General features: G+C 39.0%; 1 protein-coding gene across 1 annotated transcript in view; it reads left to right on the plus strand.

The window, feature by feature from the left end:
* LOC128647210 (RNA exonuclease 1 homolog) overlaps positions 1 to 27,830 on the plus strand; it is a 681,669-nt gene that overhangs the window by 268,955 nt on the left and 384,884 nt on the right. The window contains exon 12 of the mRNA XM_053699994.1: positions 13,786 to 13,797. Coding sequence (XP_053555969.1) covers positions 13,786 to 13,797 — 12 coding nt within the window. The remainder of the gene's footprint in view (positions 1 to 13,785; positions 13,798 to 27,830) is intronic.

Raw genomic sequence — 27,830 nt, forward strand, 5'->3', positions numbered from 1 at the left:
CGTGACCACCAAATATGGTACATGGAACCCTCTTGGTTGCACTTCCTCCAGCATCTGTTAGATGTCAGGGGAAAGATGTATTGTAGGCGTTGCAGGGTCAAATACCATCTCATTAAGAGTTTATAATTGGCTTCCAGCAGGGAGGCCGAGTGAGAAGATTTGGCTATGTTGTGGAAAATTTTATTCCATTCCTCTACTGATACTTGCCCCGCAAGGTCTTTTTGCCATTTTTGTGTGTAAGAAGGAAGGTGGTCTGTTGGAGGGGAGTTCAGAATAGCATACAAAAGAGATATAGTATGGGCTGGTTGGTGAGGTGCACTACAGAGTTGTTCAAATCTAGTGCAAGTACGCACCAGATCCTGTTTGTTTTTATGAGTGTTGATAAAATGTGTCAGCTGATTATATCTTAGCCAGGTAGCGAAGAAGTCGTTCTCCAAGTTTTGCATTTGTGTCATTGGGATTATTTTTGTTGCCTCAGTCAACAGATAGACCGGGAGAAGTCCATGGATGTCTAGTTTTAAATTGTTTGGTGGAGAATTCCCCACCAAGAAGTCAGGATTGGAGAGTGATGGTGTGAGAGGGGATGGGATACTAGAGAACGGGGTGTTTTTCTGTATCTGTCTAGACCATACCTGAAAAGTTTCTTTTATAATGGGATAGTTTTGGATTGTAGAAGGTCGGTGTTCAGGGGGAAGCCAACAATAGCTCCCTAGTTGGGGTATCCCCGTTAAGTCATGTTCCAGGGAGACCCAGGCTTTAGATGAAGTTTCCGACTGGTAACACCAATCAACAATCCTCTGAAGTAATTCTGTAGATTTGGTACACCTAGCCCTCCCCTAGTTGGATGCAGATATAGTGTTTTAGATATCCTTGGTGGTCTTTTACGCCATATGTAAAAGTTTGTGATGGACTGTAGTGTAGGGAGGAAGTGATTAGGAAGTGAGATAGGGACTGTTTGGAAGATATATAAAAGTTTAGATAACAAATTCATTTTTACCACATTAATCCTTCCTATCCAAGTAATTGATTTAGGGAGCCAAGATGCAATAAATGAGTTGAATTCGTGTATAAATCTTTCATAGTTATATTTGAACAGGTCATGTAGGTTAGGTGATAAATGTACGCCTAAGTACTTTAACGTTTTGGTTTGAATCTGATATGGATAATCAACTTCCAATCGTTTACATTCTGCCGGAGACATTTCCATTGGAAGTATTTCCGATTTGAAAGAGTTTATTGCGTAGTTTGAGGCTCTCCCGTATTGGGCCAAAATTAGGCGAGCTGCAGGGAGGGATTTAGTCGGGTTGGTAAGGGAAAGCAGTAAGTCGTCCGCAAACAATGTAGCTTTGTATTGTTTCTGGTTAATCTACACACCACTCACCTCCGAGCTGCCCCTAAGCTTGATTGCCAAAATTTCCATAGACAGTACAAATAATAAGGGGGAAAGAGGGCACCCCTGTCTCGTCTCATTCTTAATATGAAATGAGCCGGACAGGATACCATTCACTTTAACTTTGGCTGTCTGGCCCACATAAAGGTCAAAGATTTTGGAGATAAATTCCTCTGGGATACCGAATTTCTGGAGGGTGAGTTTTTAAAAGGTCCAATCCAACCTGTCAAAGGCCTTTTCAGCATCTGTTGCCTCCCTGTCATTTTTTAAGACAGATTATATTTAATTTTTACAACTTCAGTCACCTCTGCACCTTTTAGCTTTTCCTTTCTCTTCCTAAAACCTTCGTTCGAATGACTGGGGGTGGAGGGAAGGGAGGAGCTATATATACAGCTCTGCTGTGGTGCTCTTTGCCACTTCCTGTTAAGAGGATAATATCCCACAAGTAAGGATGAAATCCGTGGACTCGTCGCATCGTAGAAGAAATCAATTTATCAGGTAAGCATAAATTTCCTTTTTATTTCATGTAATTAGCAAGAGTCCATGAGCTAGTGACGTATGGGATATACATTCCTACCAGGAGGGGCAAAGTTTCCCAAACCTCAAAATGCCTATAAATACACCCCTCACCACACCCACAATTCAGTTTTACAAACTTTGCCTCCGATGGAGGTGGTGAAGTAAGTTTGTGCTAGATTCTACGTTGATATGCGCTCCGCAGCAAGTTGGAGCCCGGTTTTCCTCTCAGCGTGCAGTGAATGTCAGAGGGATGTGAAGAGAGTATTGCCTATTTGAATGCAGTGATCTCCTTCTACGGGGTCTATTTCATAGGTTCTCTGTTATCGGTCGTAGAGATTCATCTCTTACCTCCCTTTTCAGATCGACGATATACTCTTATATATACCATTACCTCTGCTGATTCTCGTTTCAGTACTGGTTTGGCTTTCTACAAACATGTAGATGAGTGTCCTGGGGTAAGTAAATCTTATTTTCTGTGACACTCTAAGCTATGGTTGGGCACTTTGTTTATAAAGTTCTAAATATATGTATTCAAACATTTATTTGCCTTGACTCAGAATGTTCAACTTTCCTTATTTTTCAAACAGTCAGTTTCATATTTGGGATAATGCATTTGAATTAATCATTTTTTTCTTACCTTCAAAAATTTGACACTTTTTTCCCTGTGGGCTGTTAGGCTCGCGGGGTCTGAAAATGCTTCATTTTATTGCGTCATTCTTGGCGCAGACTTTTTGGCGCAAAAATTCTTTCCGTTTCCGGCGTCATACGTGTCGCCGGAAGTTGCGTCATTTTTTTGACGTTATTTTGCGCCAAAGATGTCGGCGTTCCGGATGTAGCGTCATTTTGGCGCCAAAAGCATTTAGGCGCCAAATAATGTGGGCGTCTGATTTGGCGCTAAAAAATATGGGCGTCGCTTTTATCTCCACATTATTTAAGTCTCATTTTTTATTGCTTCTGGTTGCTAGAAGCTTGTTCTTGGCATTCTTTCCCATTCCTGAAACTGTCATTTAAGGAATTTGATCAATTTTGCTTTATATGTTGTTTTTTCTCTTACATATTGCAAGATGTCTCACGTTGCATCTGAGTCAGAAGATACTACAGGAAAATCGCTGTCTAGTGCTGGATCTACCAAAGTGTATCTGCTGTAAATTTTTTGGTAGCTATTCCTCCGGCTGTTGTTTGTATTGATTGTCATGACAAACTTGTTAATGCAGATATTTCCTTTAGTAAAGTACCATTGCCTGTTGCAGTTCCTTCAACATCTAAGGTGCAGAATGTTCCTGATAACATAAGAGATTTTGTTTCTGAATCCATAAAGAAGGCTATGTCTGTTATTTCTCCTTCTAGTAAACGTAAAAAATCTTTTAAAACTTCTCTCCCTACAGATGAATTTTTAAATGATCATCATCATTCTGATTCTGATGACTCTTCTGGTTCAGAGGATTCTGTCTCAGAGGTTGATGCTGATAAATCTTCATATTTATTTAAAATGGAATTTATTCGTTCTTTACTTAAAGAAGTACTAATTGCTTTAGAAATAGAGGATTCTGGTCCTCTTGATACTAATTCTAAACGTTTGGATAAGGTATTTAAAGCTCCTGTGGTTATTCCAGAAGTTTTTCCTGTTCCTAATGCTATTTCTGCAGTAATTTCCAAAGAATGGGATAAATTGGGTAATTCATTTACTCCTTCTAAACGTTTTAAGCAATTATATCCTGTGCCGTCTGACAGATTAGAATTTTGGGACAAAATCCCTAAAGTTGATGGGGCTATTTCTACCCTTGCTAAACGTACTACTATTCCTACGTCAGATGGTACTTCGTTTAAGGATCCTTTAGATAGGAAAATTGAATCCTTTCTAAGAAAAGCTTATCTGTGTTCAGGTAATCTTCTTAGACCTGCTATATCTTTGGCTGATGTTGCTGCAGCTTCAACTTTTTGGTTGGAAACTTTAGCGCAACAAGTAACACATCATGATTCTCATGATATTATTATTCTTCTTCAGCATGCTAATAATTTTATCTGTGATGCCATTTTTGATATTATCAGAGTTGATGTCAGGTTTATGTCTCTAGCTATTTTAGCTAGAAGAGCTTTATGGCTTAAAACTTGGAATGCTGATATGGCTTCTAAATCAACTCTACTTTCTATTTCTTTCCAGGGTAACAAATTATTTGGTTCTCAGTTGGATTCTATTATTTCAACTGTTACTGGTGGGAAAGGAACTTTTTTACCACAGGATAAAAAATCTAAAGGTAAAAAAAGGGCTAATAATCGTTTTCGTTCCTTTCGTTTCAGCAAAGAACAAAAGCCTGATCCTTCATCCTCAGGAGCAGTTTCAGTTTGGAAACCATCTCCAGTCTGGAATAAATCCAAGCCAGCTAGAAAGGCAAAGCCTGCTTCTAAGTCCACATGAAGGTGCGGCCCTCATTCCAGCTCAGCTGGTAGGGGGCAGGTTACGTTTTTTCAAGGAAATTTGGATCAATTCTGTTCACAATCCTTGGATTCAGAACATTGTTTCAGAAGGGTACAGAATTGGTTTCAAGATGAGACCTCCTGCAAAGAGATTTTTTCTTTCCCGTGTCCCAGTAAATCCAGTAAAAGCTCAAGCATTTCTGAATTGTGTTTCAGATCTAGAGTTGACTGGAGTAATTATGCCAGTTCCAGTTCCGGAACAGGGGATGGGGTTTTATTCAAATCTCTTCATTGTACCAAAGAAGGAGAATTCCTTCAGACCAGTTCTGGATCTAAAAATATTGAATCGTTATGTAAGGACACCAACGTTCAAGATGGTAACTGTAAGGACTATCTTGCCTTTTGTTCAGCAAGGGAATTATATGTCCACAATAGATTTACAGGATGCATATCTGCATATTCCGATTCATCCAGATCATTATCAGTTCCTGAGATTCTCTTTTCTGGACAAGCATTACCAGTTTGTGGCTCTGCCGTTTGGCCTAGCTACAGCTCCAAGAATTTTTACAAAGGTTCTCGGTGCCCTTCTGTCTGTAATCAGAGAACAGGGTATTGTGGTATTTCCTTATTTGGACGATATCTTGGTACTTGCTCAGTCTTTACATTTAGCAGAATCTCATACGAATCGACTTGTGTTGTTTCTTCAAGATCATGGTTGGAGGATCAATTTACCAAAAAGTTCATTGATTCCTCAGACAAGGGTAACCTTTCTGGGTTTCCAGATGGATTCAGTGTCCATGACTCTGTCTTTAACAGACAAGAGACGTCTAAAATTAATTACAGCTTGTCAAAACCTTCAGTCACAATCATTCCCTTCGGTAGCCTTATGCATGGAAATTCTAGGTCTTATGACTGCTGCATCGGACGCGATCCCCTTTGCTCGTTTTCACATGCGACCTCTTCAGCTCTGTATGTTGAATCAATGGTGCAAGGATTACACAAAGATATCTCAATTAATATCTTTAAAACCGATTGTTCGACACTCTCTAACGTGGTGGACAGATCACCATCGTTTAATTCAGGGGGCTTCTTTTGTGCTTCCGACCTGGACTGTAATTTCAACAGATGCAAGTCTCACAGGTTGGGGAGCTGTGTGGGGATCTCTGACGGCACAAGGAGTTTGGGAATCTCAGGAGGTGAGATTACCGATCAATATTTTGGAACTCCGTGCAATTTTCAGAGCTCTTCAGTTTTGGCCTCTTCTGAAGAGAGAATCGTTCATTTGTTTTCAGACAGACAATGTCACAACTGTGGCATACATCAATCATCAAGGAGGGACTCACAGTCCTCTAGCTATGAAAGAAGTATCAAGAATTTTGGTTTGGGCGGAATCCAGCTCCTGTCTACTCTCTGCGGTTCATATCCCAGGTATAGACAATTGGGAAGCGGATTATCTCAGTCGCCAAACGTTGCATCCGGGCGAATGGTCTCTTCACCCAGAGGTATTTCTTCAGATTGTTCAAATGTGGGAACTTCCAGAAATAGATCTGATGGCGTCTCATCTAAACAAGAAACTTCCCAGGTATCTGTCCAGATCCCGGGATCCTCAGGCGGAGGCAGTGGATGCATTATCACTTCCTTGGAAGTATCATCCTGCCTATATCTTTCCGCCTCTAGTTCTTCTTCCAAGATTAATCTCCAAGATTCTGAAGGAATGCTCGTTTGTTCTGCTGGTAGCTCCAGCATGGCCTCACAGGTTTTGGTATGCGGATCTTGTCCGGATGGCCTCTTGCCAACCGTGGACTCTTCCGTTAAGACCAGACCTTCTGTCTCAAGGTCCTTTTTTCCATCAGGATCTGAAATCCTTAAATTTAAAGGTATGGAGATTGAACGCTTGATTCTTGGTCACAGAGGTTTCTCTGACTCTGTGATTAATACTATGTTACAGGCTCGTAAATCTGTATCTAGAGAGATATATTATAGAGTCTGGAAGACTTATATTTCTTGGTGTCTTTCTCATCATTTTTCTTGGCATTCTTTTAGAATACCGAGAGTATTACAGTTTCTTCAGGATGGTTTAGATAAGGGTTTGTCTGCAAGTTCCTTGAAAGGACAAATCTCTGCTCTTTCTGTTCTTTTTCACAGAAAGATTGCTATTCTTCCTGATATTCATTGTTTTGTACAAGCTTTGGTTCGTATAAAGCCTGTCATTAAGTCAATTTCTCCTCCTTGGAGTTTGAATTTGGTTCTGGGGGCGCTTCAAGCTCCTCCATTTGAACCTATGCATTCATTGGACATTAAATTACTTTCTTGGAAAATGTTGTTCCTTTTGGCCATCTCTTCTGCCAGAAGAGTTTCTGAATTATCTGCTCTTTCTTGTGAGTCTCCTTTTCTGATTTTTCATCAGGATAAGGCGGTGTTGCGAACTTCTTTTGAATTTTTACCTAAAGTTGTGAATTCCAACAACATTAGTAGAGAAATTGTGGTTCCTTCATTATGTCCTAATCCTAAGAATTCTAAGGAGAAATCGTTGCATTCTTTGGATGTTGTTAGAGCTTTGAAATATTATGTTGAAGCTACTAAATCTTTCCGAAAGACTTCTAGTCTATTTGTTATCTTTTCCGGTTCTAGAAAAGGCCAGAAAGCTTCTGCCATTTATTTGGCATCTTGGTTGAAATCTTTAATTCATCTTGCCTATGTTGAGTCGGGTAAAACTCTGCCTCAGAAAATTACAGCTCATTCTACTAGGTCAGTTTCTACTTCCTGGGCGTTTAGGAATGAAGCTTCGGTTGATCAGATTTGCAAAGCAGCAACTTGGTCCTCTTTGCATACTTTTACTAAATTCTACCATTTTGATGTATTTTCTTCTTCTGAAGCAGTTTTTGGTAGAAAAGTACTTCAGGCAGCGGTTTCAGTTTGAATCTTCTGCTTATGTTTTTCATTAAACTTTATTTTGGGTGTGGATTATTTTCAGCAGGAATTGGCTGTCTTTATTTTGTCCCTCCCTCTCTAGTGACTCTTGTGTGGAAAGATCCACATCTTGGGTAGTCATTATCCCATACGTCACTAGCTTATGGACTCTTGCTAATTACATGAAAGAAAACATAATTTATGTAAGAACTTACCTGATAAATTCATTTCTTTCATATTAGCAAGAGTCCATGAGGCCCGCCCTTTTTTTTGTGGTGGTTATGATTTTGTATAAAGCACAATGATTCCAATTCCTTATTTTATATGCTTTCGCACTTTTTTATCACCCCACTTCTTGGCTATTCGTTAAACTGAATTGTGGGTGTGGTGAGGGGTGTATTTATAGGCATTTTGAGGTTTGGGAAACTTTGCCCCTCCTGGTAGGAATGTATATCCCATACGTCACTAGCTCATGGACTCTTGCTAATATGAAAGAAATGAATTTATCAGGTAAGTACTTACATAAATTATGTTTTTGCGATAGTGTGTGCGTAGGTTTAGTTGTGCTCATATTATGAGTTAAGCACAATCGCAATTTACGCTAGAATCATTACCGCATTCTGAGCAGTGGTTAACTGTTCCTGAAATTCAAAAGTTGCACAAAACAAAAATACATTATAACATAGACTTATGCTCATAATAACACTGTCTAATAAAAATTATTCCAAAAAAATTTTGCACAAAAGTTTATAAAGGATCAAAGATATTAGATCTCAGGGAAACAGGGCTGATCCAGCAAGCTATTGTCCGGTTACGTTAGGGCATTGGTGAGAAGTCCTAGGAGCTCCTGTATTTTTAGATTGCCTTAGTCTGCCTCTGGTCATAGTTATCAATGGGTCATATAAGTGGAATGTGGAATTATTTGAACAAGGAATATTTTAAGTTAAGTGTTATTATAACAAGCATCTGATAAGCTCTGCCTGTTACTACACGGCAGTTAAATGCGGCTAATATTTTGGATTATACATATACTGTATAGAATAACATCTTTATTATCATATCGGTAAACACAATTACAGTAGAACGTAATACTGCAAACCTGTACTTTATTTTATGTGTTATAACACTAATATATATTGTAGCTGTATCTGTTCTGACAAAGCACGCATTTGATACAACTTGCCTTAGTAACATAGTGGAATCGATAGACGGTGAGCACAGCTGTTCTCCTTTTAGGAGATTTCAGTTACTATTATTCAGCTACTCATACAAAATACCAATAAAAAAATTCCAAGTGGCGATAATAGCTAGTACACTCATTGCTGCTACCTGACAAAGCACGCATTTGATACAACTTGCTGTAGTAATATAGTGGAATTGATAGATTGTAAGGACAGCTGTTCTCCTTTTAGGAGACTCCAGTTACTATCATTCAGCTGCTCATACAAAATACCTATAAAAAAAATCTAAGTGGCGATAATAGCTAGTACACTCATTGCTGCTACCTACATAATACAACAATATTATTTTAAGTGATTACAACACGCACAACATATTATCGGTATCATAAGTGGCTGATTTATATCTAAGTTGGTATTGCAAGCTGTGTACGTACACCTAAACTTATCCATCACAGGTAGATGTGAAACTATGTAATGATTACAAGTATGAACTCACATAATTTGATAAATAAGTGAACCAGTATTTCAGAGATTTAAAAACAGGAGTCCTCTTAGACCACTGGTGTTACTTTTATTTAGCAAACAAACGATTATAGGAAACACTCAAGTCGAACTATTAGACTAGTACTACCTGAGTCTCAATTACACAGAGATCTACCATTGCAATTTAACCATAACACAGCGTAATATTTACAATGGAATTATTCCAGTCAGATTTATTTGCAGGGTTATCATAGATAACAGATAAAACTAATACTAACTATTTCAAAACAGGGGAATGTTAATACAGCTTGCAAAATAAAACACCAGTAGTGGTCTAGTTTACGTTATACATTTATTTACCTATTGTGTTGAGTACTCATAATATTCCTTATTATAGTGAGTGCTATATTTATGACGATCTATTTCACCAAACAACAATTGTAATAAAATAAAAGTTTGACAAACCGTCTGAGTTATTATCTTTTAACTACAGGCACTCCTCCTTAACCCACCATAGTATTCTCCTCCATCTTGATTTTTCAATACCCACTAGTATTACTATGATAGGCTTCTAAGTGTGTATACAAAATATTAGGCACCATTAACAATTTCCATGATTTTCATTTATAAATAATTGGGTGTTTGGATCAGCAATTTCATTTTGATCTATCAAATAACTGAAGGACACCGTAATATTTCAGTAGTGAAATTAGGTTTATTGGATTAACAGAAAATGTGCAATGTGCAATATGCATCTAAATTAAATTAGACAGGTGCATACATTTGGGCACCCTTGTCATTTTGTTGATTTGAATACCTGTAACTACCTAGCACTTATTAATTGGTATACACAATTGGTTTGGTGAGCCCATTAAGCCTTGAACTTCATACACATTAAGCCTTGAACTTCATACACAGGTGCATCCAATCATTTAAAGGGACAGTCAACACCATAATTTTTGTTTTAAAAGATAGATAATCCCTTAATTACCAATTCCTCAGCTTTGCATAACCAACACAGTTATAATTATACACGTTTTACCTCTGTAATTACCTTGTATCTAAGCCTCAGCAGACTGCCCCCTTATTTCAGTTTTTTGACAGACTTGCATTTTAGCCAATCAGAGCTATCTTCATGGTAAATTCACGTGCATGAGCTCAATGTTATCTATATGAAACACGTGAACTAATGCCCTCTAGTGGTGAAAAACTATCAAAATGTATTTAGATTAGAGGTGGCCTTCAATGTCTAAGAAATTAGCATATGAACCTCCTAGGTTTAGCTTTCAACTAAGAATACCAAGAGAACAATCCAATATTGGTGATAAAAGTAAATTGGAAAGTTGTTTAAAATTACATGCCCTATTTGAAACATGATTTTGTTTGTTTTTTGTTTTGTTTTTTTTACTTGACTGTCCCTTTAAAGTGACCAATTGCAAGTTTTTGTTCTTTTTGCTCTCCTCTGAAGAGTGGCAACATGTGGGCCTCAAAACAACTCTCAAATGGCCTGAAAACAAAGATTGTTCAACATTATGGTTTAGGGGAAGGTTACAAAAGCTATTGCAGAGATTTAAGCTGTCAATGTCCACTGTGAGGAACATGGTGAGGAAATGGACCACAGGCACAGTGGCAGGCCAAGTAAAATATCGGAGAGGCAAAGGATGGTGAGAATGGTCAAAACAGACCACCTCCAAAGACCTACAACAACATCTTGCTGCAGATGGTGTCACTGTGCATCGTTCAACAATTCAGCACACTTTGCACAAGAAGCTGTATGGGAGAGTGATGCCACGCCACAGAGTCCCTTGAGGTATGTAAACACACATTTGGACAAGCCAGCTTCATTTTAGAAGAAGGTGTTGTGGACTGATAAAGCAAAGATTATTTGGTCATAACAAGGGGCGTTATGCATGGCGGCAAAAGAACACAGCGTTCCAAGACAAACACTTGCTACCCACTGTAAAATTTTGTGGATGTTCCATCATGCTGTGTGGCCAGTGCCAGTACTGGGAATCTTGTTAAAGTTGAGGGTCGCATGGATTCCACTCAATATCAGCAGATACTTGATAATAATGTTGAGGAATCGGTCACAAAGTTGAAGTTACGCCGGGGCTGGATATTTCAACAAGACAACGACCCAAAACACTGCTCAAAATCTACTCTGGCATTTATGCAGAGGAACAAGTACAATATTCTGGAATGGCCATCCCAGTCCCCAGACCTGAATATAATTGAAAATCTGTGGGGTGATTTGAAGCGGGCTGTCCATGCTCGGCAACCATCAAACCTAACTGAACTGGGATGTTTTGCAAGGAGAAATGGTCCAAAATACCTTCATCCAGAATCCAGACACTCATTACAGGCTATAGGAAGCATCTAGAGGCTGTTATTTCTGCTAAAGGAGGCTCTACTAAATATTGATGCAATATTTCTGTTGGGGTGCCCAAATTTTATGCACCGGTCTAATTTCGTTTTGATGCATATTGCACATTTTCTGTTAATCCAATAAACCTCATTTCACTACTGAAATATTGCTGTGTCCTTCAGTTATTTGATCAAAATGAAATGGCTGATCCACCCAATTATTTATAAATGAAAATCATGGAAATTGTCAGGGGTGCCTAAACTTTTGCATACGACTGTATATATATATATATATATATATATATATATATATATATATATATATATATATATATATATATATAATTATATTCAAGGCCCATATACAGAGATAGCAAAAGCTCTGTTTATTCCAAGAAATTAGTTTGTGACAAGGTCACAATTTAAGGCTTGAGGGAAGGAGATTTAATCCCCAGCAACATAAATATTTTTTCACTGTAGGGAGGTAGTTAAAGGGAGACTGTACCCAAAAATTTATTTTGTAATTCAGAAAGAGCATGCAATTTTAAGCAACTTTCTAATTTACTCCTATTATCAATTTTTCTTCATTCTCTTGCTATCATTATTTGAAAAAGAAGGCATCTAAGCTTTTTTTTGGTTTCAGTACTCTGGACAGCAGTTTTTTATTGGTGGATGAATTTATCCACCAATCAGCAAGGAGAACCCAGGTTGTTCACCAAAAATGGGCCGGCATCTAAACTTACATTCTTGCATTTCAAATAAAGATACCAAGAGAATGAAGAGAATTTGATAATAGGAGTAAATTAGAAAGTTGCTTAAAATTTCATGCTCAATCTGAATCACAAAAGAAATTTTTTGGGTACAGTGTCCCTTTAAATGCCAATAAATTAGATACATTTAAAAATGGTGGTTACATTTCTGGCTAGAAACATAATTCAGGGATATGATTGATTTGTGTTACATGGGTCACATTTTTTTTTTTTTTATTTATTTATAATCCAAAACACTGTACAACGTATAAAAGATATTAAGGCATACCATATTCCACAAATTTCACAGATATTAACTTATACAGTGCTATATTAGTTTCGCTTTTCATATATGGTTATAGTTGCATTGTACAGTATTCAACAAATCAATACAAAGTAGCAAATTGTCCCTAGCAGTGTTTGGAGTTTTTTTTTCTATTTTTACACCATTTCCCGCTCTGTGGACAACAATCTGCCGAAGGCAGAATAAAGCAAAATTAAAACGGAGCAAAACAAAAAACAGGAGAGGGGAAAAAAAAGGAAACTCCTACCCAACCCCCCTCCTCGACCCTTTCCCACAGCCTACCAGTTCCCTAGAAGGACTATTTCTGAATTTTGAAGTGGGAAGATTATATGGTTTATTTCCGTAGAGGGAAATAACTTTAAAAATGCTGCCCATTTATTAAAGAATTTTCTAATATCCTGCCCATTATCTATATTTGTGTCTCTTTGTTCTATTATACATTGTTTCTTCATGCAATTTTTAACTTCAGAAATGCTTGGAAGTGCTCGACTTTTCCATTGTTTCCAAATTAAGTATCTGGTGGCAAGGATAGAATAAATTACTACTTTTTCACTGGTTTGTTTACTGGGTTCCTTATTTAAAGAGTACTATCTGAAAAATTGATAAAGCCACAGGAGCTATCTTTAATCCATTTTTTTAACCAATGTTCTAATTTAAACCATTAGTTTCTTATTTTTGGACAGGACCATAACATATGTGTTAGGTTAGCTGCGGGGTATGAGCACATAAGGGCATTTATTGAATCCAGGATTATCACACCTGCGGCCTCTCTCGGGGGTCAAGTATGCTCTGTGCAGGAGTTTGACATGTGCTTCACGCCAGGTAGCAGAAAGTGTGACCTGGGCTATTATGTTGATTGATATTTGAAGAGTGTTTGATTCAACATTACTCTGAGTAAATAAATTCCAGTCTGCTGCCAATTTTTTGTTAGAATTGGAGCACCTTTGCTGGTGCCCAAAAGATAATAACACGGAGCAATTGACATACGACCACTTCTGGCTAGTACGAGCCAATTCTCCAGTTTTCCTAGTCCCCAGCTCCAGCCCATTTCTTTAATTATTTTCAAGGCAAAATGTCTTGCTTGCAAATAAGCGAAGAAATCTAAGTAAATTAAATTCCATTTTCAACTCCTGAAACGCTTTGATACATCTCCTATCTCTATCTACTATTTGAGATACCGTGTTTAGCCCAGCATTATGCCAGCCTCTAAAGACAGCAGAGTTTAGGCCTGCTTGAAATTTCGGGTTTCCTATTAAAGGTAGGTAGAAGGAAGCCTTAGTGTTAATTGAGAGGAGGTTGGTTATTTTATACCATGCCTTGAGTGGGTTGAAGATTGTTTTCAGTTTCTTGATTTCCGCCAGCATTTCCTTTGGCACAGAATGGGAGATACGGATTGCAGACATTGATTTTAAGCTTGTTATTCAAAACATAGTTATTAAATGAGATCCAGTCAATTGCTATACGGGCAAGAAAACTAAGATTGTAGAATCTTATGTCTGGTAGTGCAAGTCCTCCGTATTCCTTCGGCACTGAAAGTTTGGTAAGGGAAAGCTTTGATCTTTTCTCCTGCCAAAGAAACTGTATAAGTGAGCTGTTGATTGAGCGAATATCTTTTTCTAATAAAATTATCAGGGTGTTTTGAAGGATATATAGAGCAGCTTCGGAAGAAGGGCCATTTTAAATAATGCGATTTGACCGGAGATTGATATAGGTAGATTTTGCCATGACTTAAGTTTTCCTGTAATATGTTTCAATATAGGTGGGATGTTAAGGTTATATAGACCCGAAAATTTAACCGGGATACAGATCCCTAGATATTTAAAGAAGTCCGTAACCTCCCGAAAAGGAATAGCTAAAAAAGAGTTGCTATTTTTCCTAAGCCAGAATATTTCCCATTTTGTCATGTTCACTTTATATCCAGAAAAGGACCCAAAATGGTCCATTATCTGAAACCGCTTAGGGATATTTACTTTGATGTTAGCCAGGTATAGAAGTAGATCATCCACATATAGTCCAATTTTTATCTCATTATTACAAATTTTTATGCCATCAAGGCATTGCCTTATCTTAATTGCCAAAGGTTCGATGGCGATATCAAAAAGGGGAGAGGGCACCCCTGCCGCGTCCCTCTACCTAATGATATAGAAGGGGAAAGGTTATTGTTCACTATCAATCTTGTAGAGGGTTGACTATATAGATTCCCTACAAATTCTGAAAAGTTGCCTCCGATGCCAAATTGTATTAGTGAGGTTTTTATATGTTCATGAAAAATGGAGTCGAAAGCCTTTTCGGCATCAATAGATAAGATGGCAAGATCAGGGGTATCCATGCCCCCATCTTCTGAGCCTGTCAGACTCCCAAAATATTCCGTCACAACCAGGACCTCTCTAATTTTTGCAGAGGAATTACGTTTGTTTAGAAATCCTGCTTGATCAGAGTGAATAATTTTTGCGAGTGCCCCCTGTAGTCTAGACGCTAATATTGCAGTTAAAATTTTGTAGTCTAAGTTCAGAAGGACTATGGGCCTATAAGATTCCTTGCAGTTAGTCTTTTCCACTTAAGTAATAGTCGTAAAGAATGAGGAAAAGGAGAGTGGGACAGACTTGCCATTTATGTAAAAATTGTTAAAAAGAGTACATAAATGGGGGGCGCTTTCCTTAGATGATATTTTATAAAACTCACCGGGGAGTCCGTCAGGACCAGCTGCTTTATTTGAAGATAATTTGGAGATTGTTTTCTCAATCTCCTCCATAGTAATAGGAGAATTGAGACTATCAGATATTTCTGATGGCAGTGTAGGATAAGTAATTTCTCTTGTAAGGTGTATCCAGTCCACGGATCATCCATTACTTGTGGGATATTCTCCTTCCCAACAGGAAGTTGCAAGAGGATCACCCACAGCAGAGCTGCTATATAGCTCCTCCCCTAACTGCCATATCCAGTCATTCTCTTGCAACTCTCAAATAGCATGGAGGTAGTAAGAGGAAAGTGGTGAAATGTAGCTGTTATCTTGCTTCAATCAAAAGTTTGTTATTTTTAAATGGTACCGGAGTTGTACTATTTTGTTCCAGGCAGAAAATTAGAAGAATCTGCCTGTGATTTCTATGATCTTAGCAGGTTGTAACTAAGATTCATTGCTGTTCTCACACATGACTGAAGAGAGAGGTAACTTCAGCGGGGGAATGGCGTGCAGGTTATCCCGCTATGAGGTATGTGCAGTTAAAATTATTTTCTAGAAGATGTGAATGCTAGAAAAATGCTGCTGATACCAAATTTATGTAAGGTAAGCCTGAATACAGTGATTTAATAGCGACTGGTATCATGCTTACTCTTTTATATTTACAATATAAAACGTTTGCTGGCATGTTTAAACGTTTTTATATATACTTTGGTGATAAAACTTTATTGAGGCCTAGTTTTTTCCACATGGCTGGCTTAAATTTGCCTAGAAACAGTTTCCTGAGGCTTTCCACTGTGTTACTATGAGTGGAAGGGGCCTAATTTAGCATTTTTTTGCGCAGTAAAAATTAGACTGAGACATCCAGCTTCCTCCAGGAGTCCCATGAATGCTGTAGGACATCACTAAAGGGCTCTTAGGCTTTCCAAAATCGTTTGTTGGGGAAGGTAGGCCCACAGCAAGGCTGTGGCAGTTTGGTGTGACTGTTAAAAAAAAATCTATCTTTTTTTTTATCCGTTTTTTGAACTAAGGGGTTAATCATCCATTTGCAAGTGGGTGCAATGCTCTGATATACATACTGTAAAAATTTCGTTTGATTTACTGCTTTTTTTCCACTGTTTTTCAAATTCTGACAAAATTTGTTTCTCTTAAAGGCACAGTACCGTTTTTTTTTTTTGCTTGTTAACTTGATTTAAAGTGTTTTCCAAGCTTGCTGGTCTCATTGCTAGTCTGTACAAACATGTCTGACATAGAGGAAACTCCTTGTTCATTATGTTTAAAAGCCATGGTGGAACCCCCTCTTAGAATGTGTACCAAATGTACTGATTTCACTTTAAGCAATAAAGATCATATTCTGTCTTAAAAAATTTATCACCAGAGGAATCTGACGAGGGGGAAGTTATGCCGACTAACTCTCCCCACGTGTCAGATCCTTTGACTCCCGCTCAAGGGACTCACGCTCAAATGGCGCCAAGTACATCTAGGGCGCCCATAGCGTTTACTTTACAAGACATGGCGGCAGTCATGGATAATACACTGTCAGCGGTATTAGCCAGACTACCTGAATTTAGAGGAAAGCGAGATAGCTCTGGAGTTAGACGAAATACAGAGCATACTGACGCTTTAAGAGCTATGTCTGATACTGCCTCACAATATGCAGAAGCTGAAGGAGAGCTGCTTTTTGTGGGTGATGTTTCTGACTCAGGGAAGATGATGCAACCTGATTCTGATATTTCTACATTTAAATTTAAGCTTGAACACCTCCGCGTGTTACTCAGGGAGGTTTTAGCTGCTCTGAATGACTGTGATACAATTGCAGTGCCAGAGAAATTGTGTAGACTGGATAAATACTATGCAGTGCCGGTGTGCACTGTTTTTCCAATACCTAAAAGTTTTACAGAAATTATTACTAAGGAATGGGATAGACCAGGTGTGCCGTTCTCTCCCCCTCCTATTTTTAGAAAAATGTTTCCTATAGACGCCACCACACGGGACTTACGGCAGACAGTTCCTGAGGTGGAGGGAGCAGTTTCTACTCTAGCAAAGCGTACTACTATACCTGTCGAGGACAGTTGTGCTTTCTTAAATGTAATTAGCAAGAGTCCATGAGCTAGTGACGTATGGGATATGCATTCCTACCAGGAGGGGCAAAGTTTCCCAAACCTCAAAATGCCTATAAATACACCCCTCACCACACCCACAAATCAGTTTTACAAACTTTGCCTCCCGTGGAGGTGGTGAAGTAAGTTTGTGCTAGATTCTACGTTGATATGCGCTCTGCAGCAGGTTGGAGCCCGGTTTTCCTCTCAGCGTGCAGTGAATGTCAGAGAGATGTGAAGAGAGTATTGCCTATTTGAATTCAATGATCTCCTTCTACGGGGTCTATTTCATAGGTTCTCTGTTATCGGTCGTAGAGATTCATCTCTTACCTCCCTTTTCAGATCGACGATATACTCTTATATATACCATTACCTCTACTGATTCTCGTTTCAGTACTGGTTTGGCTTTCTACTATATGTAGATGAGTGTCCTGGGGTAAGTAAGTCTTATTTTTGATACACTCTAAGCTATGGTTGGGCGCTTTTATATAAAGTTCTAAATATTTGTGTTTAAACATTTATTTGCCTTGATTCAGGATGTTCAATATTCCTTATTTCAGACAGTCAGTTTCATTATTTGGGATAATGCATTTGAATAATCAATTTTTTTCTTACCTTAAAATTTGACTTTTAGGCGCCAAATAATGTGGGCGTCTTTTTTGGCGCTAAAAAAATATGGGCGTCATTATTGTCTCCACATTATTTAAGTCTCATTGTTTATTTGCTTCTGGTTGCTAGAAGCTTGTTCACTGGCATTTTTTCCCATTCCTGAAACTGTCATTTAAGGAATTTGATCAATTTTGCTTTATATGTTGTTTTTTCTATTACATATTGCAAGATGTCTCAGATTGACCCTGAATCAGAAGATACTTCTGGAAAATCGCTGCCTGATGCTGGATCTACCAAAGTTAAGTGTATTTGCTGTAAACTTGTGGTATCTGTTCCTCCGGCTGTTGTTTGTAATGAATGTCATGACAAACTTGTTAATGCAGATATTTCCTTTAGTAATGTTACATTACCTGCTGCTGTTCCATCAACATCTAATACTCAGAGTGTTCCTGTTAACATAAGAGATTTTGTTTCTAAATCCATTAAGAAGGCTATGTCTGTTATTCCTCCTTCTAGTAAGCGTAAAAGGTCTTTTAAAACTTCTCATTTTTCAGATGAATTTTTAAATGAACATCATCATTCTGATTCTGATAATGTTTCCTCTGGTTCAGAGGATTCTGTTTCAGAGGTTGATGCTGATAAATCTTCATATTTATTCAAAATGGAATTTATTCGTTCTTTACTTAAAGAAGTCTTAATTGCATTAGAAATAGAGGAATCTGGTCCTCTTGATACTAAATCTAAACGTTTAAATAAGGTTTTTAAATCTCCTGCAGTTATTCCAGAAGTTTTTCCTGTCCCTGATGCTATTTCTGAAGTAATTTCCAGGGAATGGAATAATTTGGGTAATTCATTTACTCCTTCTAAACGTTTTAAGCAATTATATCCTGTGCCATCTGACAGATTAGAGTTTTGGGACAAAATCTCTAAGGTTGATGGGGCTATCTCTACTCTTGCTAAACGTACTACTATTCCTACGGCAGATAGTACTTCCTTTAAGAATCCTTTAGATAGGAAAATTGAATCCTTTCTAAGAAAAGCTTACTTATGTTCAGGTAATCTTCTTAGACATGCTATATCTTTAGCGGATGTTGCTGCAGCTTCAACTTTTTAGTTGGAAGCTTTAGCGCAACAAGTAACAGATCATAATTCTCATAGCATTGTTAATCTTCTTCAACATGCTAATAATTTTATTTGTGATGCCATCTTTGATATCATTAGGGTTGATGTCAGGTATATGTCTGTAGCTATTTTAGCTAGAAGAGCTTTATGGCTTAAAACTTGGAATGCTGATATGTCTTCTAAGTCAACCTTGCTTTCCCTTTCTTTCCAGGGTAATAAATTATTTGGTTCACAGTTGGATTCTATTATTTCAACTGTTACTGGGGGGAAAGGTACTTTTTTACCACAGGATAAAAAATCTAAATGTAAATTTAGGTCTACTAATCGTTTTCGTTCCTTTCGTCACAATAAAGAACAAAAGCCTGATCCTTCCCCTACAGGAGCAGTATCAGTTTGGAAACCATCTCCAGTCTGGAATAAATCCAAGCCTTTTAGAAAGCCAAAGCCAGCTCCCAAGTCAACATGAAGGTGCGGCCCTCATTCCAGCTCAGCTGATAGGGGGCAGATTACGATTTTCAAAGAAATTTGGATCAATTCGATTCACAATCTTTGGATTCAGAACATTGTTTCACAAGGGTACAGAATAGGCTTCAAGATAAGGCCTCCTGCAAGAAGATTTTTTATTTCCCGTGTCCCAGTAAATTCAGTGAAGGCTCAAGCATTTCTGAAATGTGTTTCAGATTTAGAGCTGGCTGGAGTAATTATGCCAGTTCCAGTTCTGGAACAGGGGCTGGGGTTTTACTCAAATCTTTTCATTGTACCAAAGAAGGAGAATTCCTTCAGACCAGTTCTGGATTTAAAAATATTGAATCATTATGTAAGGATACCAACATTCAAAATGGTAACTATAAGGACTATTCTGCCTTTTGTTCAGCAAGGGCATTATATGTCCACAATAGATTTACAGGATGCATATCTGCATATTCCGATTCATCCAAATCACTATCAGTTTCTGAGATTCTCTTTCCTAGACAAGCATTACCAGTTTGTGGCTCTGCCGTTTGGCCTAGCAACAGCTCCAAGGATTTTTACAAAGGTTCTCTGTGCCCTTCTGTCTGTAATCAGAGAACAGGGTATTGTGGTATTTCCTTATTTGGACGATATCTTGGTACTTGCTCAGTCTTCACATTTAGCAGAATCTCATACGAATCGACTTGTATTGTTTCTTCGAGAACATGGTTGGAGGATCAATTTACCAAAAAGTTCATTGATTCCTCAGACGAGGGTAACCTTTTTAGGTTTCCAGATAGATTCAGCGTCCATGACTCTGACAGACAAGAGACGTCTAAAATTGGTTTCAGCTTGTCGAAACCTTCAGTCTCAATCATTCCCTTTGGTAGCCTTATGCATGGAAATTCTAGGTCTTATGACTGCAGCATCGGACGCGATCCCCTTTGCTCGTTTTCACATGCGACCTCTTCAGCTCTGTATGCTGAACCAGTGGTGCAGGGATTATACAAAGATATCTCAATTAATATCTTTAAAACCGATTGTACGACACTCTCTGACGTGGTGGACAGACCACCATTGTTTAGTTCAGGGGGCTTCTTTTGTTCTTCCGACCTGGACTGTGATTTCAACAGATGCAAGTCTGACAGGTTGGGGAGCTGTTTGGGGGTCTCTGACAGCACAAGAGGTTTGGGAATCTCAGGAGGTGAGATTACCGATCAACATTTTGGAACTCCGTGCAATTTTCAGAGCTCTTCAGTCATGGCCTCTTCTAAAGAGAGAGTCGTTCATTTGTTTTCAGATGGACAATGTCACAACCGTGGCATATGTCAATCATCAAGGAGGGACTCACAGTCCTCTGGCTATGAAAGAAGTATCTCGAATACTGGTATGGGCGGAATCCAGCTCCTGTCTAATTTCTGCGGTTCATATCCCAGGTATAGACAATTGGGAAGTGGATTATCTCAGTCGCCAAACGTTACATCCGGGCGAATGGTCTCTTCACCCAGAGGTATTTCTTCAGATTGTTCGAATGTGGGGACTTCCAGAAATAGATCTGATGGCTTCTCATCTAAACAAGAAGCTTCCCAGGTATCTGTCCAGATCCAGGGATCCTCAGGCGGAGGCAGTGGATGCATTGTCACTTCCTTGGAAGTATCATCCTGCCTATATCTTTCCGCCTCTAGTTCTTCTTTCAAGAGTGATTTCCAAGATTCTAAAGGAGTGCTCGTTTGTTCTGCTGGTGGCTCCAGCATGGCCTCACAGGTTTTGGTATGCAGGTCTTGTCCGGATGGCCACTTGCCAACCGTGGACTCTTCCGTTAAGACCAGACCTTCTATCACAAGGTCCTTTTTTCCATCAGGATCTCAAATCCTTAAATTTGAAGGTATGGAGATTGAACGCTTGATTCTCAGTCATAGAGGTTTCTCTGACTCTGTGATTAATACTATGTTACAGGCTCGTAAATCTGTATCTAGGAAAATATATTATCGAGTCTGGAAGATTTACATTTCTTGGTGTTTTTCTCATCATTTTTCTTGGCATTCTTTTAGAATTCCTAGAATTTTACAGTTTCTTCAGGATGGTTTGGATAAAGGTTTGTCTGCAAGTTCCTTGAAAGGACAAATCTCTGCTCTTTCTGTTCTTTTTCACAGAAAGATTGCTAGTCTTCCTGATATTCATTGTTTTGTACAAGCTTTGGTTCGTATAAAACCTGTTATTAAGTCAATTTCTCCTCCTTGGAGTTTGAATTTGGTTCTGGGGGCTCTTCAAGCTCCTCCGTTTGAACCTATGCATTCGCTGGACATGAAACAAAACTTTCAAAGAAAGTAATTTATTTTGGCCATCTCTTCTGCTAGAAGAGTTTCTGAATTATCTGCTCTTTCTTGTGAGTCTCCTTTTCTGATTTTTCATCAGGATAAGGCGGTGTTGCGAACTTCTTTTAAATTTGTACCTAAGGTTGTGAATTCTAACAACATTAGTAGAGAAATTGTGGTTCCTTCATTGTGTCCGAATTCTAAGGAAAGATCGTTGCATTCTTTGGATGTAGTTAGAGCTTTGAAATATTATGTTGAAGCTACTAAAAAATTCCGAAAAGACTTCGTCTATTTTTTATCTTTTCCGGTTCTAGGAAAGGTCAGAAGGCCTCTGCCATTTCTTTGGCATCTTGGTTAAAGTCTTTGATTCATCATGCTTATGTCGAGTCGGGTAAAACTCCGCCTCAAAGGATTACAGCTCATTCTACTAGGTCAGTTTCTACTTCCTGGGCGTTTAGGAATGAAGCTTCGGTTGATCAGATTTGCATAGCAGCAACTTGGTCTTCTTTGCATACTTTTACTAAATTCTACCATTTTGATGTGTTTTCTTCTTCTGAAGCTGTTTTTGGTAGAAAAGTACTTCAGGCAGCTGTTTCAGTTTGATTCTTCTGCTTATAATTTCAGTTTTTTTCATTATAAGATTAAAACTTTGTTTTGGGTGTGGATTATTTTCAGCGGAATTGGCTGTCTTTATTTTATCCCTCCCTCTCTAGTGACTCTTACATGGAAGATCCACATCTTGGGTATTCATTATCCCATACGTCACTAGCTCATGGACTCTTGCTAATTACATGAAAGAAAACATAATTTATGTAAGAACTTACCTGATAAATTCATTTCTTTCATATTAGCAAGAGTCCATGAGGCCCACCCTTTTTTGTGGTGGTTATGATTTTTTTGTATAAAGCACAATTATTCCAATTCCTTATTTTTTATGCTTTCGCACTTTTTTCTTATCACCCCACTTCTTGGCTATTCGTTAAACTGATTTGTGGGTGTGGTGAGGGGTGTATTTATAGGCATTTTGAGGTTTGGGAAACTTTGCCCCTCCTGGTAGGAATGTATATCCCATACGTCACTAGCTCATGGACTCTTGCTAATATGAAAGAAATGAATTTATCAGGTAAGTTCTTACATAAATTATGTTTTCTTAGATCCAATGGATAAGAAATTAGGTTACCTTAAGAAAATGTTTATTCAACAAGGTTTTATCCTACAGCCCCTTGCATGCATTGCTCCTGTCACTGCTGCTGCGGCGTTCTGGTTTGAGTCTCTGGAAGAGTCTTTACAGGTAGCGACTCCATTGGATGACATACTTGACAAGCTTAGAGCACTTAAGCAAACCAATTGTTTTGTTTCTGATGCCATTGTTCATTTGACTAAACTAACGGCTAAGAATTCTGGTTTTGCTATCCAGGCGCGCAGAGCGCTATAGCGTAAATCATGGTCAGCTGACGTTACTTCAAAGTCTAAGCTGCTTAACATTCCCTTCAAGGGGCAGACCCTATTCGGGCCTGGTTTGAAGGAGATTATTGCTGATATCACTGGAGGAAAAGGTCATGCCCTTCCTCAGGATAGGTCCAAATCAAGGGCCAAACAGTCTAATTTTCGTGCCTTTCGAAACTTCAAGGCAAGTGTGGCATCAACTTCCTCTAATGCAAAACAAGAGTGAACTTTTGCTCAGTCCTAGACGGTCTGGAGACCTAACCAGACCTGGAACAAAGGTAAGCAGGCCAAAAAGCCTGCTGCTGCCTCTAAGACAACATGAAGGAACGCCCCCCTATCCGGTAACGGATCTGGTAGGGGGCAGACTTTCGCTCTTCGCCCAGGCGTGGGCAAGAGATGTCCAGGATCCCTGGGCATTGGAAATTATATCCCAGGGATATCTTCTGGACTTCAAGGCTTCCCCTCCAAAAGGAAGATTTCACCTTTCACAATTATCTGCAAACCAGATAGAGAGAGAGGCATTCTTACACTGTGTACAAGACCTCCTAGTTATGGGAGTGATCCATCTAATTCCAAAGGAGGAACAGGGACAGGGATTTTACTCAAATCTGTGGTTCCCAAAAAAGAGGGAACCTTCAGACCAATTTTGGATCTAAAGATCTTAAACAAATTCCTCAGAGTTCCATCATTCAAGATGGAGACTATTCGTACCATCCTACCTATGATCCAGGAAGGTCAATACATTACTACAGTGGATCTAAAGGATGCTTATCTTCACATTCCGATACACAAAGATCATCGGTTTCTCAGGTTTGCCTTCCTAGACAGGCATTACCAGTTTGTAGCTCTTCCCTTTGGGTTAGCTACAGCTCAAATAATTTTTTACGAAGGTTCTGGGGTCGCTTCTGGCGGTCCTAAGGCCGCGGGGCAACATCACGACTGTGGCTTACATCAACCATCAAGGGGGAACAAGGAGTTCCCTAGCGATGTTAGAAGTCTCAAAGATAATTCGCTGGGCAGAGATTCACTCTTGCCACCTATCAGATATCCATATCCCAGGTGTAGAGAACTGGGAGGCGGATTTTCTAAGTCGACAGACTTTTCATCCGGGGGAGTGGGAGCTCCATCCGGAGGTGTTTGCACAATTGATTCATCGTTGGGGCAAACCAGAACTGGATCTCATGGCGTCTCGCCAGAACGCCAAGCTTCCTTGTTACGGATCCAGGTCCAGGGACCCCAAGGCAACGCTGATATATGCTCTAGCAGCGCCTTGGTCCTTCAACCTGGCTTATGTGTTTCCACTGTTTCCTCTGCTCTTTCATCTGATTGCCAAGATCAAGCAGGAGAGAGCATCGGTGATCTTGATAGCGCCTGCGTGGCCACGCAGGACTTGGTATGCAGATCTGGTGGACATGTCATCCTTTCCACCATGGACTCTTCCGCTGAGACAGGACCTTCTACTTCAAGGTCCTTTCAACCATCCAAATCTAATTTCTCTGAGGCTGACTGCATGGAGATTGAACGCTTGATTTTATCAAAGCGTGGTTTCTCCGAGTCAGTCATTGATACCTTAATTCAGGCACGAGAGCCTGTCACCAGGAAAATCTATCATAAGATATGGCGTAAATATTTTTATTGGGGTGAATCCAAGGGCTACTCATGAAGTAAGGTCAGGATTCCCAGGATATTATCTTTTCTCCAAGAAGGATTGGAAAAAGGATTGTCAGCTAGTTCCTTAAAGGGACAGATTTCTGCACTGTCTATTCTTTTGCACAAGCGTCTAGCGGATGTTCCAGACGTTCAGGCATTTTGTCAGGCTTTAGTTAGAATCAAGCCTGTGTTTAAACCTGTTGCTCCACCTTGGAGCTTAAATTTGGTTCTTAAAGTTCATTTAGGGGGTTCCGTTTGAACCTCCTCATTCCATAGATATCAAACTTATCTTGGAAAGTTCTTTTTTTGGTAGCTATTTCCTTGGCTCGTAGAGTTTCCGAGTTATCTGCCTTACAATGTGATTCTCCTTATCTGATCTTCCATGCAGATAAGGTAGTTCTGCGTACCAAACCTGGGTTTTTACCTAAGGTGGTATCTAATAAGAATATCAATCAAGAGATTGTTGTTCCGTCTTTGTGTCCTAATCCTTCTTCAAAGAAAGAACGTCTATTACACAATCTGGATGTGTTTCGTGCTTTAAAGTTTTACTTACAAGCTACTAAAGATTTTCGTCAAACATCTGCTTTGTTTGTTGTCTACTCTGGACAGAGGAGAGGTCAAAAGGCTTCGGCAAACTTTCTTTTTGGCTGAGAAGCATAATCCGCTTAGCCTATGAGACTGCTGGCCAGCAGCCTCCTGAAAAGATTACAGCTCATTCTTCTAGAGCTGTGGCTTCCACATGGGCCTTTAAAAATGAGGCTTCTGTTGAACAGATTTGCAAGGCGGCGACTTGGTCTTCGCTTCATACTTTTTCAAAATTCTACAAATTTTGCTTCTTCGGAGGCTATTTTTGGGGGAGAGGTTTTACAGGCAGTGGTACCTTCTGTTTAAGTACCTGCCTTGTCCCTCCCTTCATCTGTGTACTTTAGCTTTGGTATTGGTATCCCACAAGTAATGGATGATCCGTGGACTGGATACACCTTACAAGAGAAAACATAATTTATGCTTACCTGATAAATTTATTTCTCTTGTGGTGTATCCAGTCCACGGCCCGCCCTGTCATTTTAAGGCAGGTAAGTTTTAAATTTAAACTACAGCCACCACTGCACCCTATGGTTTCTCCTTTCTCTGCTTGTTTTCGGTCGAATGACTGGATATGGCAGTTAGGGGAGGAGCTATATAGCAGCTCTGCTGTGGGTGATCCTCTTGCAACTTCCTGTTGGGAAGGAGAATATCCCACAAGTAATGGATGATCTGTGGACTGGATACACTACAAGAGAAATAAATTTATCAGGTAAGCATAAATTATGTTTTTACTCCAGAACTCAGAGTTCTTTGTATCATGTGTTTTGGGTGCATAAAGCTCTTGAAAATATTAAAAAAATGCGGACGAAATATCAGATTTCAGCATTTGTTTCCCTTTATGTTGGAGTTGTTCTATAACCAATTGCTTACTCTTGTTTTTGATCAATTTAGCCAACATTCTGCCAGATTTATTGCCATATCTATACATTTTAGCCTGAATTCTCAATTCCTTTTGTCATTCTTGATGCAATATAAATGTATCCCTTTCATTTTTGGAACGGATATATTTTGCCCAATTTAAGGAAGTTTTATCCATGAGATATTGATTATAGGAATTGATCAAAAATTTGCATACTTCTTTTTCTCTTGATCTCATCTTTTTAAGAAATAAACCACTATATGCAATTATTTCCCCTCTCATCACTGCTTTCGCAGCTTCCCAAAATATTTCAGGGCGATCTAGATATTCGCTGTTGAAGTGCACATATTCTTTCAATTTATTTTTTAACCATCTTTTAAACTTAGTCAGATGCCATATAATAGGGAAATAAGAAACGTGGTGAGGTAGATTGTGGATGTATGTTTTGAAGCTCAAGAAAAATAGGTCCATGATCTGATAATAAAATCGGCAATATTCCAGATTTCACCTGAGTTATAGGTAGGCGTTCATCAGTCAGAAACAGATCAATCCTTGAAAGGGTTTTGTGAGCTTTAGAGAGGCAGGTATAATTCTGGACAACCGGATTCTGGGCTCTCCAAACATCTTAGATTCCAAATTATCTTTTTTTTTTTTTTGTTTCAGCCTTTTAGTGTTACATCTTAACCTGTCTATTGGGCATTGTGGTGCCATATTAAAATCACTGCCGAAAATCAGATGCCCTGTAGTATATACAAGAAGTTTAGACTGGAGAGTATTCCAAAACTCAGAGTCAAATACGTTAGGGCCATATGTATTGCATGGGTCACATTTTTTAATGGGATTAATTTAAGCTTAACTGGAGCTTTTTTGTAAGTATATTTAACCCCTTAACGACCAGTGCCGTACCCTGTGACAAGCCTGTGATGGCCCATTGCTGGATGGTGGGAGGGGCGGGACCGCTGCGCTTCAGAAAATAAATAATCCAGAACGGCATGGAAAGGGAATGGGGGAGGAGGAATACAGTGGAGGTGGGTTTAGAGGGTGGGAAAACGACCTGGGAGGGGGTAAATGAGGTGGGGTGCAGCTTTTTCTTTCATGTAATTAGCAAGAGTCCATGAGCTAGTGACGTATGGGATATACATTCCTACCAGGAGGGGCAAAGTTTCCCAAACCTTAAAATGCCTATAAATACACCCCTCACCACACCCACAAATCAGTTTTACAAACTTTGCCTCCCGTGGAGGTGGTGAAGTAAGTTTGTGCTAGATTCTACGTTGATATGCGCTCCGCAGCAGGTTGGAGCCCGGTTTTCCTCTCAGCGTGCAGTGAATGTCAGAGGGATGTGAAGAGAGTATTGCCTATTTGAATTCAATGATCTCCTTCTACGGGGTCTATTTCATAGGTTCTCTGTTATCGGTCGTGGAGATTCATCTCTTACCTCCCTTTTCAGATCGACGATATACTCTTATATATACCATTACCTCTACTGATTCTCGTTTTAGTACTGGTTTGGCTTTCTACTATATGTAGATGAGTGTCCTGGGGTAAGTAAGTCTTATTTTCTGTGACACTCTAAGCTATGGTTGGGCACTTTTATATAAAGTTCTAAATATATGTGTTTAAACATTTATTTGCCTTGATTCAGGATGTTCAATATTCCTTATTTCAGACAGTCAGTTTCATTATTTGGGATAATGCATTTG

This window comes from Bombina bombina, chromosome 2 (assembly GCF_027579735.1).
Source record: "Bombina bombina isolate aBomBom1 chromosome 2, aBomBom1.pri, whole genome shotgun sequence".
Lineage (NCBI taxonomy): Eukaryota > Metazoa > Chordata > Amphibia > Anura > Bombinatoridae > Bombina > Bombina bombina.